The sequence below is a fragment of the Aegilops tauschii genome, chromosome 6 (genome assembly GCF_002575655.3).
Source record: "Aegilops tauschii subsp. strangulata cultivar AL8/78 chromosome 6, Aet v6.0, whole genome shotgun sequence".
NCBI classification, from domain to species: Eukaryota; Viridiplantae; Streptophyta; class Magnoliopsida; order Poales; family Poaceae; genus Aegilops; species Aegilops tauschii.
The window spans coordinates 297,233,230-297,248,362 of NC_053040.3; the positions used below are offsets into that span (position 1 = coordinate 297,233,230).

Here is a 15,133-nt window from a genome sequence, read left to right on the forward strand (position 1 = left end):
ACAAAGCTCGACTTGTTGTGAAAGCTTTTTCGACAAGTTCAAGGAGTTGACTACGATGAGACCTCTCACCCGTAGCGATGCTTAAGTCAGTCCGAATCATGTTAGCAATTGCCGCATTTTATGATTATGAAATTTGGCAAATGGATGTCAAAACTGCATTCCTTAATGGATATCTTAAAGAAGAGTTGTATATGATGCAACCAGAAGCTTTTGTCAATCCAAAAGGTGCTAACAAAGTGTGCAAGCTCCAGCGATCCATTTATGGACTGGTGCAAGCCTCTCGGAGTTGGAATATACGCTTTGATAGTGTGATCAAAGCATATGGTTTTATACAGACTTTTGGAGAAGCATGTATTTACAAGAAAGTGAGTGGGAGCTCTGTACATTTCTAATATTATATGTGGATGACATATTGTTGATTGGAAATAATACAGAATTTCTGGATAGCATAAAAGGATTCTTGAATAAGAATTTTTCAATGAAAGACCTCGGTGAAGCTGCTTATATATTAGGCATCAAGATCTATAGAGATAGATCGAGACGCTTAATTGGACTTTCACAAAGCACATACCTTGATAAAATTTTGAAGAAATTCAAAATGGATCAGTCAAAGAAAGGGTTCTTGCCTGTGTTACAAGGTGTGAAGTTGAGTCAGACTCAATGCCCGACCAGTGCAGAAGATAGAGAGAAAATGGAAGTCATTCCCTATGCCTCAGCCATAGGTTCTATCATGTATGCAATGTTGTGTACCAGACTTGATGTGTGCCTTGCTATTAGTTTAGGAGGGAGGTACCAAAGTAAACTAGGAGTGCATCACTGACAGCGGTCAAGAACATCCAGAAATACCTAAAAAGGACTAAGGATATGTTTCTCGTTTATGGAGGTGACAAAGAGCTCGTCATAAATGGTTACGTTGATGCAAGCTTTGACACTGATCCGGATAACTCTAAGTCACAAACCGAATATGTACTTATATTGAATGGTGGAGCTGTCAGTTGGTGCAGTTCTAAGCAGAGCGTCATGGCGGGATCTACGTGTGAAGCGGAGTACATAGCTGCTTCGGAAGCAGCAAATGAAGGAGTCTGGATGAAGGAGTTCATATCCGATCTAGGTGTAATACCTAGTGTTGGGGATCGTAGCAGAAATTCAAAATTTTCCTACGCATCACCAAGATCCATCTATGGAGTTTACTAGCAACGAGGGGAAGGGAGTGCATCTACATACCCTTGTAGATCGCGAGCGGAAGCGTTCCAATGAACGGGGTTGATGGAGTCGTACTCGCCGTGATCCAAATCACCGATGACCGAGTGCCGAACGGACGGCACCTCCGCGTTCAACACACGTACGGAGCAGCGATGTCTCCTCCTTCTTGATCCAGCAAGGGGGAAGGAGAGGTTGATGGAGATCCAGCAGCACGACGGCGTGGTGGTGGAAGTAGCGGGGTCTCGGCAGGGCTTCGCCAAGCTTCTACGAGAGGGAGAGGTGTTGCAGGGGGGGAGGGAGGCGCCAGGGGCTGTCATCTTGCTGCCCTCCCTCCCCCCCCCACTATATATAGGCCCCCTGGGAGGGGGGCGCCGGCCTGGATCCCATCTGCAAGGGGGGGCGGCGGCCAGGGGGAAACTTACCCCCCAAGGCAAGTGGGGCGCCCCCCCACCCTAGGGTTTCCAACCCTAGGCGCAGGGGGAGGCCCATGGGGGGCGCCCCAGCCCACTAAGGGCTGGTTCCCTTCCCACTTCAGCCCATGGGGCCCTCCGGGATAGGTGGCCCCACCCGGTGGACCCCCGGGACCCTTCCGGTGGTCCCGGTACAATACCGGTGACCCCCGAAACTTTCCCGGTGGCCGAAACTTGACTTCCTATATATAATTCTTCACCTCCGGACCATTCTGGAACTCCTCGTGACGTCCGGGATCTCATCCGGGACTCCGAACAACTTTCGGGTTTCCGCATACTCATATCTCTACAACCCTAGCGTCACCGAACCTTAAGTGTGTAGACCCTACGGGTTCGGGAGACATGCAGACATGACCGAGACGCCTCTCCGATCAATAACCAACAGTGGGATCTGGATACCCATGTTGGCTCCCACATGTTCCACGATGATCTCATCGGATGAACCACGATGTCGAGGATTCAATCAATCCCGTATACAATTCCCTTTGTCAATCGGTACGTTACTTGCCCGAGATTCGATCGTTGGTATCCCAATACCTTGTTCAATCTCGTTACCGGCAAGTCACTTTACTCGTACCGTAATGCATGATCCCGTGTCTAACTCCTTAGTCACATTGAGCTCATTATGATGATGCATTACCGAGTGGGCCCAGAGATACCTCTCCGTCATACGGAGTGACAAATCCCAGTCTCGATCCGTGTCAACCCAACAGACACTTTCAGAGATACCCGTAGTGTACCTTTATAGTCACCCAGTTACGTTGTGACGTTTGGCACACCCAAAGCACTCCTACGGTATCCGGGAGTTACACGATCTCATTGTCTAAGGAAAAGATACTTGACATTGGAAGAGCTCTAGCAAACGAACTACACGATATTTTATGCTATGCTTAGGATTGGGTCTTGTCCATCACATCATTCTCCTAATGATGTGATCCCGTTATCAACGACATCCAATGTCCATGGTCAGGAAACCGTAACCATCTATTGATCAACGAGCTAGTCAACTAGAGGCTTACTAGGGACATGGTGTTGTCTATGTATCCACACATGTATCTGAGTTTCCTATCAATACAATTCTAGCATAGATAATAAACGATTATCATGAACAAGGAAATATAATAATAACCAATTTATTATTGCCTCTAGGGCATATTTCCAACACCTAGTGCATCGGGTCCAATGAAAATCTTTTGTGACAATACTGGTGCAATTGCCTTGGCAAAGGAATCCAGATTTCACAAGAGAACCAAGCACATCAAGAGATGCTTCAATTCCATCTGCGATCAAGTCAAGGAGGGAGACATAGAGATTTGCAAGATACATACGAATTTGAATGTTGCAGACCCGTTGACCAAGCCTCTCTCACGAGCAAAACATGATCAGCACCAAGACTACATGGGTGTTAGAATCATTACTATGTAATCTAGATTATTGACTCTAGTGCAAGTGGGAGACTGAAGGAAATATGCCCTAGAGGAAATAATAAATTTGTTATTTATATTTCCTAATATCATGATAAATGTTTATTATTCATGCTAGAATTGTATTAACCGGAAACTTAGTACATGTGTGGATACATAGACAAACAGAGTGTCCCTAGTATGCCTCTACTAGACTAGCTCGTTAATCAAAGATGGTTAAGTTTCCTAACCATAAGCATGTGTTGTCATTTGATAAACGGGATCACATCATTAGAGAATGATGTGATGGACAAGACCCATCCGTTAGCTTAGCATAATGATCGTTTAGTTTTTCTGCTATTGCTTTCTTCATGACTTATACCTGTTCCTCAGACTATGAGATTATGCAACTCCCGAATACCGGAGGAACACCTTGTGTGCTATCAAACGTCACAACGTAACTGGGTGATTATAAAGATGCTCTACAGGTGTCTCCGATGGTGTTTGTTGAGTTGGCATAGATCGAGATTAGGATTTGTCACTCCATGTATCGGAGAGGTATCTCTGGGCCCTCTCGGTAATGCACATCACTATGAGCCTTGCAATAAATGTGACTAATGAGTTAGTTACAGGATGATACATTACGAAACGAGTAAAGAGACTTGCTGGTGACGAGATTGAACTAGGTATGATGATACCGACGATCGAATCTCGGGCAAGTAACATACCGATGACAAAGGGAACAACATATGTTGTTATGCGGTTTGACCGATAAAGATCTCCGTAGAATATGTAGGAGCCAATATGAGCATACAGGTTCCGCTATTGGTTATTGACCGGAGATGTGTCTCGGTCATGTCTACATAGTTCTTGAACCCGTAGGGTCCGCACGCTTAACATTCGATGACGATTTGTATTATGAGTTATGTGATTTGATGACCGAAGTTTGTTCGGAGTCCGGGATGAGATCACGGACATGACGAGGAGTCTCGAAATGGTCGATAGGTAAAGATTCATATATTGGAAGGTTACATTCGGACACCGGAATGGTTCGGGTCGTTTCGGATTAGTTTCGGAGTACCGGGGGTTACCGGACCCCCCCCCCGGGAGTTAATGGGCCTTCATGGGCCCTAGTGGAGAGAGGAGGCGGCGGCCAGGTGGAGGCGCCCCCCCCCAAGCCCAAACCGAATTGGACTAGGGTTGGGGGGCTTTCCTTCTTCTCCTCCACCTCTTTCCCCTTCCCCCCTTCTCCGGAAAGGAAAGGAGGGGGCCGAATCCTACTTGGCGGGAGTCCAAGTAGGACTCCCCCCTTGGCGCGCCCCCCCTTGGGCCGGCCACCTATCCTCCCCCCTTTATATACGTGGGAGGGGGCACCCCAAAGGCACACCAAGTCTTCTCTTAGCCGTGTGCGGTGCCCCCCTCCACAGTTACACACCTCGGTCATATTGTCGTAGTGCTTAGGCGAAGCCCTGCGCCGGTAACTTCATCATCACCGTCGCCACGCCGTCGTGCTGACGGAACTCTCCCTCGCCCTCATCTGGATCAAGAGTTCGAGGGACGTCATCGAGCTGAACGTGTGCTGAACACGAAGGTGTCGTACGTTCGGTGCTAGGATCGGTTGAATCGCGAAGACGTTCGACTACATCAACCGCGTTACTAAACGCTTCCGCTTTCGGTCTACGAGGGTACGTGGACACACTCTCCCGTCTCATTGCTATGCATCTCCTAGATAGATCTTGCGTGATCGTAGGTAAAACTTTTGAGATACTGCGTTCCCAACAGAATAAGCCTACGGAGGACAAGGCCACGACGGACAAGGTCGTGGATGATATCTATGCTTGGGTCCTAACGAAGCGGTAAGCCTAGACGGTGTGTGCGCTCGCGGTGGAGAAAACTTGAGTTGTCCTTGCCCACGACAACTCCAGCTCCGGTGCCAAGCAGACCCGTCTTGACCAGAGTCGTCTTCGAGCGCTACAATCTCCACCAACCGAACAATGGCAAGGGTAAGGGCGATAGTGGGTGAACTTCCTCCATAGTCCGATTTTAACTAGTAGAACATGCCTAATTTTCGTACTACGATGGCATGTACGATGAACTCTCCTATGATATGTCTTGTATGAACTATGTGCATGTCCTATGTGAACTATGATTTACGTCATGTGGTCTATGTTACATGATATTGTATGGATTTGGAGGTGTGCATATGACGGGGCGGTTGTGGACACGGACAAATGAGGTGTGACCGGACGCTTCCATGGACATGTATAGGTTAAATTAGGACATTGTGGTTGTAAATGCTCAAAGGCAGTGCCAAATAGAATTTCCTGTTTGAGTAGAGGAACCCAACCAGCCACACGAGAACAAAAGTGCGGAACTTGCTCATAAAATTCCAATCAAAATACATGGCCTCAAATGTTTGTTCACTGTTGTAACCCTGGTCCTCAAGTAATCACCAACATGATCGAACTGCACTGCTGGCACATTCTTGTCAATCTGCCATGCAACCGACAAAGTTCACTTATCATAACGAAGATTGAAAGGGAGGTTCACCACCCAAGCCCACATATGTAGCCCATCAAACATAAGCTCTGAGGAGCGCATGCAACCCTCAAATTCAAATAGCACCACATCGTTCTCGTTGACATGCCATGATGAGCCCTCCCACACACACGAGTGCGATCTTTCTAAGTTGCAAACTTCACCATGAACATATTTTCTCCTAGAGATCGAAAAAGCAATCGCTTAGGTTTACCCCAAGCCGGAGCAAGGCTCTAGAGATCGTCTGTATATGGAACATGCCACAATGCTGGACCTTTCTTGCCAATATCGACTTCCCCGTCGCCCCTTCATCTCGACCATGAACCACCATAGGTGTAGCTTCCTCCTCGATAATGTCCAGTTTCCCCAAAGCTTCCTCCAACTTAGCCCTCGTGGTCCTAGGCGATAAAGGCATCCTTCTGCTTGCCACACTCGGAAGATGTTGGCATCTCCACTGGCAATTCGGTGTGCACCGCCGACTTGATCCATGGGTGGCGATAAAGTCCACATGTAACCCTAATTGCCTCACTCTGTGCTACGTTTTTTGTGTGTGGTGGTGGTGGTGGCTGGGGCGGGGGGTAGCAAACGGGCTTTCATCCACCGGCGTTTTAGTATGCTATGTCAATATTGATTTGGTATTGTAGATATTTTTTTTCATAAATGTTGTCAAATAAATAGTTTGACTTACGACAAAACTTGGACTAGTCATTGGGGGAAGGAGGCGGTATAAACCGATAAGTGCCACATGTGTGGCACGAAGCACTCCGACTTAACGTTTTTTTACAACTAAAGTTGCCATCCGAAAAGAAAAGACAAACCCCAAAAAAATTTAAAACTTGCCATCTGAAAAGAAGTTGTCATCCTTGCGTCACTAAACTTGCAATAAAAATTGTTCAAAGTTGTCATGTGTTCATTCCACACGAATGTCACTTATCAGAGTCCTATCTTAGTCAAATGTAGGTGCCAGCACCAAATTCTTTTTTTCTTTTACCCCGAGACCGTAGTTCAACGGCAATTTTCACCAATTAAAAGTTATGTACATACAAGGACAAGAGCACCGAATTCTGGTCCAGAAGTGTGATTCAAATGGATAATCATCTCAATCCAGTAGTACGTACAAACTTGGCAGCAATTGCGCTTGCGCCAGAAGTACGCACGAATCTGTCTGACCATTCGTTGCCCCATCCCTTTCGTCTTCCTTCCCCCTTGCAACCTGCACCCCACCAGCAAACAATCTGAGTTCCTTTCCTTTTCCAGATCTCCGTATTAAACTAACAATCTGAATCGCGCAGCCCCAAGAGCAAGTAACCTCTGCTCTGCTCTGCTCCAGCTGCCTCCCTCCCTCCCTCCTTGCCAGTGGCTTAGCATCAGATTCTCTCTCTCTCTCTCTGTCAGGGCACAGCCAAAACAGCAGTGACAGCACAGGGCGGCTGCGAAGCCAGTTCCACTTTTTTCTCGATTTATTGCTAGTTTTCTCGCTTCCCTTTTGGTGCTGATTCTTGTTTAGTTAGTTAACCGCCCGTACCCACCGCCAATCCCCAGCCCCAGGCCGCCGCCTGCTCTTGCCAAACCCCAACCACCCGCAGCAGTCAGCACAGCCCGCTTTCTTCTGCATATCTTGCCGGTTCTTCGGCCTTGGGATTAATTGCTAAGTGCTAACGGTTCTTGGAAATTCTTCCTGGAAGCAAGCTCACTTTAGTTTTCTCATTCTTCTGTTGCCGTATTGCCAAGTTCGCGGGGTTGGATACCGTTGATTGCTCTTGAAGGGAATACAAAGGGATTGAGCAGAGGCTTGAGTTGACCGAGCTTGTCATGGAGCCATCCACTGGGTTCCGGGCCTCTGTCTGGAGCTGCTTCAAGTTCTTGCCCTTCTTTTGTGGCCTTCTTCTCCTGGGGATCATCAAAGGTGACCACAACGCCTGCTCCTGTCTATTACTTCACTTTGCTGTCCTGAGAAAGTACTCCTACTATGGATTGGAATTGCATCACATGATATTTTCTCATATGACCATAGGATGGAAATTTTACACATCAGTACCTACTTGTCTATGTTTGATACATTTATTTGTTTTAAAATGTAGAATGATAAATTAAAGAGTTATTTGTCTGAAGTATTTGGGCTTCATTCCATCTTGTGGTTGCTTTGCATGTGTTGTTTTGATCACCCCGTTACCTTGTATGAAGAGGCTTTGTTCTTTTACTTTCTTGGAGCATTCCACAAATCCTCATTATGGAATCTAGAAGTGAATACTTGTTGTACATATTCCATATTTAGTAACGACCCCTATGTGGTACTTTTGGCTTCAACAGTGATGGAACCAATAGAGTTCATATTAGCTGGCTGTAGGCATGTTTGCTGAAATGAAACATCAGCTGGCCAGATTCACAGGTCTTCTGCAGTATAAGATAATGAGTTTTCTTTCTTTTTTCTGAAAATGCTCATGAACATTTTGGACTTTTAAGCCATTTTCCCTGCTTCAACTTTTGTATGTGCGATATAACTGATTGATATTGGCCCTTGCAACTGACAATTCAAGTGGTATCAAAGGAAAGATATGTAACTGTAGCGTTGGAAGTAAATGACCACAAGGGTGACCGAAATTTGTTACTTCCAGAAATCAAAGTTGCCATTGCTACACATGTTTTGTTTCATAGTCTGATCTGCAATCCTCTGTTCTTGTTGATTTTGCCTATCCAGGTGTTCTGTTTGGCCCATGGGCATGGCTTATTATGGCGATCGGAATATCTGCACTCGTTCTGGGATTATGGCCTATGCATTTGATTTGGACATACTACTGCATCATCAGGTAGCGTTCACATTTTTGTACAAATCTATCTGAAAAGAAAATATCATGTGATGGATCTATGTACATAGATGTGCTGAGTTGCTGACCAGTGATCCCCTTTTCTATGAAGGCAGAACCAAGCTGGTGGGACCTGTTGTGAAGCTGCTTCTTCTTATTTCTGTATCTGGGATTTTAGTCTTGTGGCTGATAGTTGGCATCCTTGGAAGTGTACTTGCTGGGTTAGCATACGGCTTTCTAGCACCAGTAATGGCCACATTTGATGCACTCGGTGAAGGAAAAGAAAGACCACTGGTTCATTGTTTTGTGGTATATTTATGATTTTATTTTTTATGGCACTACTTTGAAATTATGTTGTTTATGCACCTCTCAAACTTTCAAGTGCAAAATCCATGTTGGGGCCAACAATTAATCCAATAATATGTGGATTATGCTATGCAAAGTAGTATTGTTGGATTATTGTTCAAAACCAATTTATTATGTTTGTAGCTTTGCATCTATTAACAAAATATTGTGCAAGAAATTCACGGTCAAATTACAAAATTGACCGGTCAAAATACGCCCTACATAAAAAAGGAGGGAGTGCTTGTTTTACATGAGTAGCTAAATTGAAATGCAGGATGGAACATGGAGCACTATCACAGGAGGCTGTACAGTAGTCAGGGACCTGAAAGACATGCTATTCCATTCATACCTTGCATATATGGATGATCTACGGTACCACGAACCTCCTGGTGGAAAACCATTTGAAATAAGGTTTGCTTGCTTCTTCTATTTTTAGCTATTTCTCTTCTATCCAAGAAGGTTGCAAATTTCTTTGTGCTAGCTTTTCCATCTGATACTTGGACAAAACTCCATGAGTTACTAGGACTAACTTGAGTAGTGCAATTGTATTATTAAATGTGTCATTGTAAAAGTGGAATCATGGAGCCTTCATACAGGATCTTAATAGCACTATATGTGTCACTGTAATTATTGTTCTGTTCTTTTGTTATATATATGTCATTGTTCTGTTTTTGCTATGCACAGTTCAGGATTGCAGTTAAGCGCAGAATAATGTTTGACTTAAGAAATGTGAAATTTTGCCTTGTCAAATGAAATTCCACCTATTTAAATACTCTATGTTGATGTATTTTTTCTTGAAGAATTCTGTTGCACAAATTCAAACAGTTAACTCTACATTTTCCCAGAGTGCTTGATATTCCTGGCGCAGTACTCGCTGCTGCATGTGGACTCTTAATGGATGGGATAATGTTCACAGCAATTGCCTTGTACAAGTTCCCTGTGATGCTTTTCAAAGGATGGAAGCGACTGATTGAAGATCTAGTTGGCAGAGAAGGACCTTTTCTTGAGACAGTGTGTGTGCCATTCGCTGGTCTGGCTATTCTTCTCTGGCCATTTGCTGTTTTAGGAGCCTTCCTAGCCTCCATGATCTCCAGTGTTCCTCTAGGCGCGTATGCTGCCATTGTGGTTTATCAGGTATAAACAGGAAACAAAAATATTTTTACTTCAAACGTCAAGCATTAGCTGCATTGACGTATCAACGGTGAAGCCACAGAGCTTACTCCTGCAGTCTTGTTGATGTGCCAGGAATCCTCGCTTTTCATGGGACTATCTTATGCAATATCATCAGTATCCATCTTCGATGAGTATACAAATGATGTACTTGACATGGCACCAGGATCTTGCTTTCCTAGGTACAAATGATGTATTCCATATTGCATTATTCTCCTTGTGTTGTCCCTTCTGAATAAATCGATTAACACGAAAATCATGCCTAGGTTTGTATACCGGAAGAATCAAGCTTCCGTGGAAAGTGTCCGTGGCCCGCTATCAAGGCCTGCCTCATTCAGGGATAAGCAAGATGGAAGGAAAGCTCCAGCACGGATTACATCATTTAAGAGTAGCTTTGATGAGTTCAATCCATTTAAGGTGAATTTTTCTGGCTTTGACAGATTTTTTTACTGTGTTCACTGCACATATTTTGTTTGCTGTTGTTGTTACCGTTTGGTTGATACATACCTTCCATGTATTCTAATATGTTGGGAATGGCGCCTGTTTTAGACTTTTAAAGGTTACATTGTGCGAGTAGAGCATTTTGGAGACCGAGCTTCATGGAGCCCTTTATTTTGAAAAATTCAAAATTCATAAATTTAGGTTTAAAAAAAATCTGAAAAAAATTACACATGTAAGCAAGGATGTAAAGTGTATGTGTGAAAATTTTCAGGATGAAATACCAAATATTGCGAGCTGCACAAAAAAAATCATGGACTTTAAAGATGAACAGTACATATGCTAAAAAGCCCCAGATTTGTCTTTTTTGTGTAGCTCACATTTTATTGTATTTGGACCTAAAAATTTGCACAGATGTATATTATGTATCTAGCTATATGTGTATTTATTTTCAGAATTTTTTGAAACTGAAAAGTTTGAATTTTAAAGTTTTCAAATAAAGGCCTCCATGGAGCCCGGTCTCCGTTTGGCATTTTCGAAATTGTGCTAATTAATCTTGCCATTTCGAATTTATTTTGCAAGGCAGGCTACAATTCTTCTATTGGCTTAAATTTGTGCAGTTTAATAATTTATAATGTTGTATAGTTGCTAGATCACCTATTCGAAGAGTGTCAGCACCGTGGCGAGGCTCTGGTCGCTGAAGGAGTGATAACACCAAAAGATATTGAAGAAACAAAGTCAGGCAAAGGCGGCAGCGGAGTGCTTAATGTCGGTTTGCCAGCATATGTTATTCTCAATGCACTCCTACGATCTGCAAAGGCTGATTCCGATGGCCTGATTCTGAGTGAGTAAAAAATGGTCTTCTTCTCCGTTCAAGAGGCGTCGTTATGGCTTAGCTTGACTTGCCTTGTCAAATTTGCAGGAGATGGCTGTGAAATCACATCTGACAACAGGCCTAAGAATACACTATTTGATTGGTTCTTTGACCCTCTGATGGTCATCAAAGATCAAATCAAAGCCGAGAATTTTACAGAAGAGGAGGAGGCGTACCTTCAGAAACGCGTACTGTTGATCAGCGACCCGAAGCGCCTCAAGGCCACTCTTCCGCATTTGCCATCCCTGAATGAGCGAAAACAAGCAGAAATAGATGCATTTGCTCGGAGGTACTTTTGCCCACCACTCTCCCCATTTGCAAAAGGGGAATGCACCAATTTTTTGTTTTGTGATTATTTCGATCTTGTGCTAGATTGCAAGGGATCACTAAGTCGATATCAAGGTACCCGACATCCAAGCGCCGTTTCGATGACCTTGTCAAAGCGCTTTCTGAGGAGCTTGAGAGGGCAATGGGTGGCAGCCGATCTGTCAGTGGATCACAGTTTCAGAAGCTCAGAAGCGGCCTTGTTCGAATGCTTAGCCAGAGATCGATGGGGAAGACAGCAAGCATCCGAGGAGGTGATCAAGAGGCGCAGCTCACAAGCGACACTCGTGCTGCATAATATTTCAAAAAAGCGGCGAAGAGAAGATCGCCGTTGTCCATTTATGTTTCCTGAGTTGATTTTCACTAACTTTGTACAGAGAGCTGACCCTGGTGTATGGGCTGTATATTGCAAACTTGCAATGCTCCATGTTTCAGAAAGCAAAGTTCGCCTCGTTTTTTTATCTCAAAAATGTGGATTATGTGGATTTTATTAGCTTACATTGTCCACCAAAATGGTGTTACAGTGAAAATAGGACTCTCCAACAATATTCGACGATCACCCGTTTGAGTTTGTGTTATTTTGGTACTTTCACATGAATGTTGCACTAAATAAATTATGAACAGTAGTAGTTGTTTTACTTCATGATTATTGCACTAATGAGTCTGACTAAATATGAACAGAGAATCCGGCTGGCTCAAAGCCTAGGTTGCATAGCAATGTTCTACAAATTATATTTGCAGCTAAAGGAAGGAACACCATTCTGGAAGAACATTATAATTGCAAAAAACAAGCAACTAGACAAAGATGCAAAATAATCATAGAAAGCCAGCAAAAAATTTAGTTAGTTTCATTTTCACCTTGAGTGCAGCTGGCGTTACATTCATTTGGAGATAAGGTATTACAGGCTTGTGCTTCGTAACCGTGGAAGGAACAACAACAACAACAGTCTCAACCTAGTGTGATGGGAACGTAATGATACTGAAATGCCGACAACAGAGCTACAAGTACTAGTCCATTACACATGATGAAGAAACATGGTAGATCTCAACAATGAACTAGCAGCGGAATCATCACTGCGATTTCTTTTTGGCATCCTTAGCCTGCCCCTTCTTGCGGATCTTGATGCACATGCTGAGGCGTGTACTATCCACAAGTGACTCTGGGAGAAGGGAGATCAAGAACCACAGAACAGAGTGTGGCCAGTACGGTGTGCACCTTGGTTCATAGCCAATGTGGCGAATAGCAGCACGAGCATAGGTGTCCGCGGATGGCACAAGGAAGGAAGACCTCCTGATTGATGCCATCTTCGTCGCCACGTACAAGGGCACCTGAACAGATCGCAGGAGTTAAATTAGAGCTCAGCAATTCGAATAAAAAAACAATATCCTAAAACAACAGACAGGGCGAAACAATTCAAATGACTAGTTCTCGATAGACTTTCAAGGATCCTCCAAGGGACTACAAATATGAATCACGTGCTAACATCATCATGATACTGGTATTTAACTCATTTCTCATTGCATACATAACCTATCAACATATCTCCTTGAGCAAGGACGGAGCACTTAGGGACTGAATTCTCAAATGATCAATAAGCAGCAGCAAAAGGTAGGTATAGCATGATAAGATAGAAATACATGCTTCATTAGTTCAGTTGAAGATGAGACATGGTATTTTTTCTCGCAAAGCCTTGTCTGTTATCTAGTCCGATCTATAAGTAACACAGAACATATCCTTATTAGAACAAATTCAGAACCTGCTTGTCGCATTCGATTGATTGTATCACAACATATACTATTTACATTCACCAAAGGTGATGTGTTTTGTTGTTTCAGTTGAAATTTCAGTTGTCCAGACATAAATTAGCTAAATTAGACAACCCAGCTACTTTCATTTTATAACAAACCGTTATTAACCACAAAAGGCCAGCAACTGAGTTAAAGAAAGCAGATAACAGAAAGATAAAAGAACGAGAGACTAGTTGTTACCTGGCATTGCACATCGATGCCCTTGCCCTTGTATTCAACATAGAGGCATCTTGAGAACTGGTCAACGTACCTGAAAACAAAAACAAATTAGTATCCTCTCTGCTGTCAATGTAGTCATAATTTGTGAATGACAATTCAGTAAAATGTTTTTGTAACCAATCTGGACAAGGTCTGAACTGAAGACATTCATCAAGCAAACTATACTAAAAGTTTGTTACACATCTAACTCCAAGACCAGCACCAGAATCTGGCATAAGTATGACACGAGAGCTATAACAAGTCACACCGAAAGTGCTTGTTCGATTCCCTATCCCAATTCTTCCTAGAATAGCTCCTTCCGGATCCTAACAAACATCTAAAATAAAATTGCTAAATCAAGTACAGGTAGGCAAGAAAGTAGTGCCCTCTGTTCGCAGGGTTGCTTCCAGTACCCCAATCTGTGAGCACGAACATTTAACAATTGCATGCCATAGTATGCAGTAAGCGCAGAGCAAATTAAGTAGTAACTTCGATCGAGAAGAAGAAGAAGGTTAGTACTCACGCTTTGGTGGCGGCGTAGACGGAGTAGAGTGGATCGGACGGCACAACAGAGGCAGCACCGGAGCCGATGTTGACGATTGCACCACGCTTCCTGTCGACCATGCCCGGGAGCACGGCGTGGGTGACCCGCGTTACGCCCTCGACGTTGACCCGGATGAGGCTCCGCATGAGCTCCTCGTCCACCTCGTGGAAGTAGCGGGCGTACGGGTACGAGACCCCGGCGTTGTTGACGAGCACGCCGACATCGAGGCCCCGGATGGAGTCCTTGAGCGCCTCCACCCCGGCGGCGAGCCCCTCGGAGGCGAAGTCGAGCACGAAGGTGCGGACCTCGGTCTTGGGGTGCTTGGCCCTGATCTCCTCGGAGACGGCGGCGAGCTTGTCCGGGTTGCGGCCGACGAGCACGAGGCCGAGGCCGGAGGCGGCGAGGCGGAAGGCGATGGCGCGGCCGATGCCGTCTGTGGCGCCGGTGACGACGGCCCAGGGCCCGTAGCGGCGGCGTAGGGGCTTGCCGGGGCGGAGGAAGGCGGCGTAGACCCAGAGGGCGAGGCGCAGGGCGGCGCGGGCGGCTACGAGGAGGCCGACGGCCGCGAGGGCCAGCGCCCACGCCGGCTGCGCGCGGAGGAACTCGACGTGGGCGCACGTGCCGGCCATGGTGCTTGCTGGGTTGGCTTGAGCGTTCGCTCGATCCGCGGTGGGGAGCGGCGAGTTATAGCGGAGCGGCGCGGGTCGGATCGGGTCGGCTGGATCTTTGATGGGGTTGGTGGAGCCGGTGCACCAGTCCAACGCCCGACTCAGCCATAAAAAAGACAGTTGCGCGTCGTGTCAGTCTCAGACCCCAGTTCTGCTTCTTTTTCTCTTTTTTTTTGAGTTGGACTCGGACCCCAGTTCTAAAAAGTCCGATTTCTATGTTTGTTTTTCGGAATTCGGCTTAACTTTTTTTTAAACTGAACCCAGTACTTTACCAGTTCAAGTATTCAGCCATAAAAGAACCAACCTATGGTTGAATGGTTAGAGGGACTATATGGTATTCCCTGC

At 45.1% G+C, this 15,133-nt stretch overlaps 2 protein-coding genes across 3 annotated transcripts; one reads left to right on the forward strand and one right to left on the reverse strand.

Annotated features, from left to right (window-relative positions):
* The first annotated feature begins 6,754 nt into the window (after positions 1 to 6,754).
* Positions 6,755 to 12,039, forward strand: LOC109781926 (uncharacterized membrane protein At3g27390). 2 transcript variants are annotated; one of them, XM_073501479.1, is made up of 10 exons: positions 6,755 to 7,520; positions 8,313 to 8,421; positions 8,531 to 8,727; positions 9,038 to 9,174; positions 9,609 to 9,897; positions 10,009 to 10,115; positions 10,200 to 10,350; positions 11,017 to 11,215; positions 11,294 to 11,534; positions 11,618 to 12,039. In XM_073501479.1, the coding sequence occupies exons 3-10, from the start codon at positions 8,668 to 8,670 to the stop codon at positions 11,865 to 11,867; spliced, it is 1,434 nt and encodes a 477-aa protein (XP_073357580.1). In that variant the 5' UTR covers positions 6,755 to 7,520; positions 8,313 to 8,421; positions 8,531 to 8,667; the 3' UTR covers positions 11,868 to 12,039. The 2 variants fall into 2 exon arrangements, with proteins under 2 accessions (XP_073357580.1, XP_020196105.1); XM_020340516.4 differs by having other exon boundaries at positions 8,535 to 8,727.
* Positions 12,040 to 12,382: 343 nt separating this feature from the next.
* On the reverse strand, positions 12,383 to 14,870 carry LOC109781925 (very-long-chain 3-oxoacyl-CoA reductase 1). The gene is made up of 3 exons (XM_020340515.4): positions 14,100 to 14,870; positions 13,559 to 13,628; positions 12,383 to 12,898 (listed from the first exon to the last, which is right to left on the reverse strand). The coding sequence occupies exons 1-3, from the start codon at positions 14,747 to 14,749 to the stop codon at positions 12,641 to 12,643; spliced, it is 978 nt and encodes a 325-aa protein (XP_020196104.1). The 5' UTR covers positions 14,750 to 14,870; the 3' UTR covers positions 12,383 to 12,640.
* Positions 14,871 to 15,133: the final 263 nt, after the last annotated feature.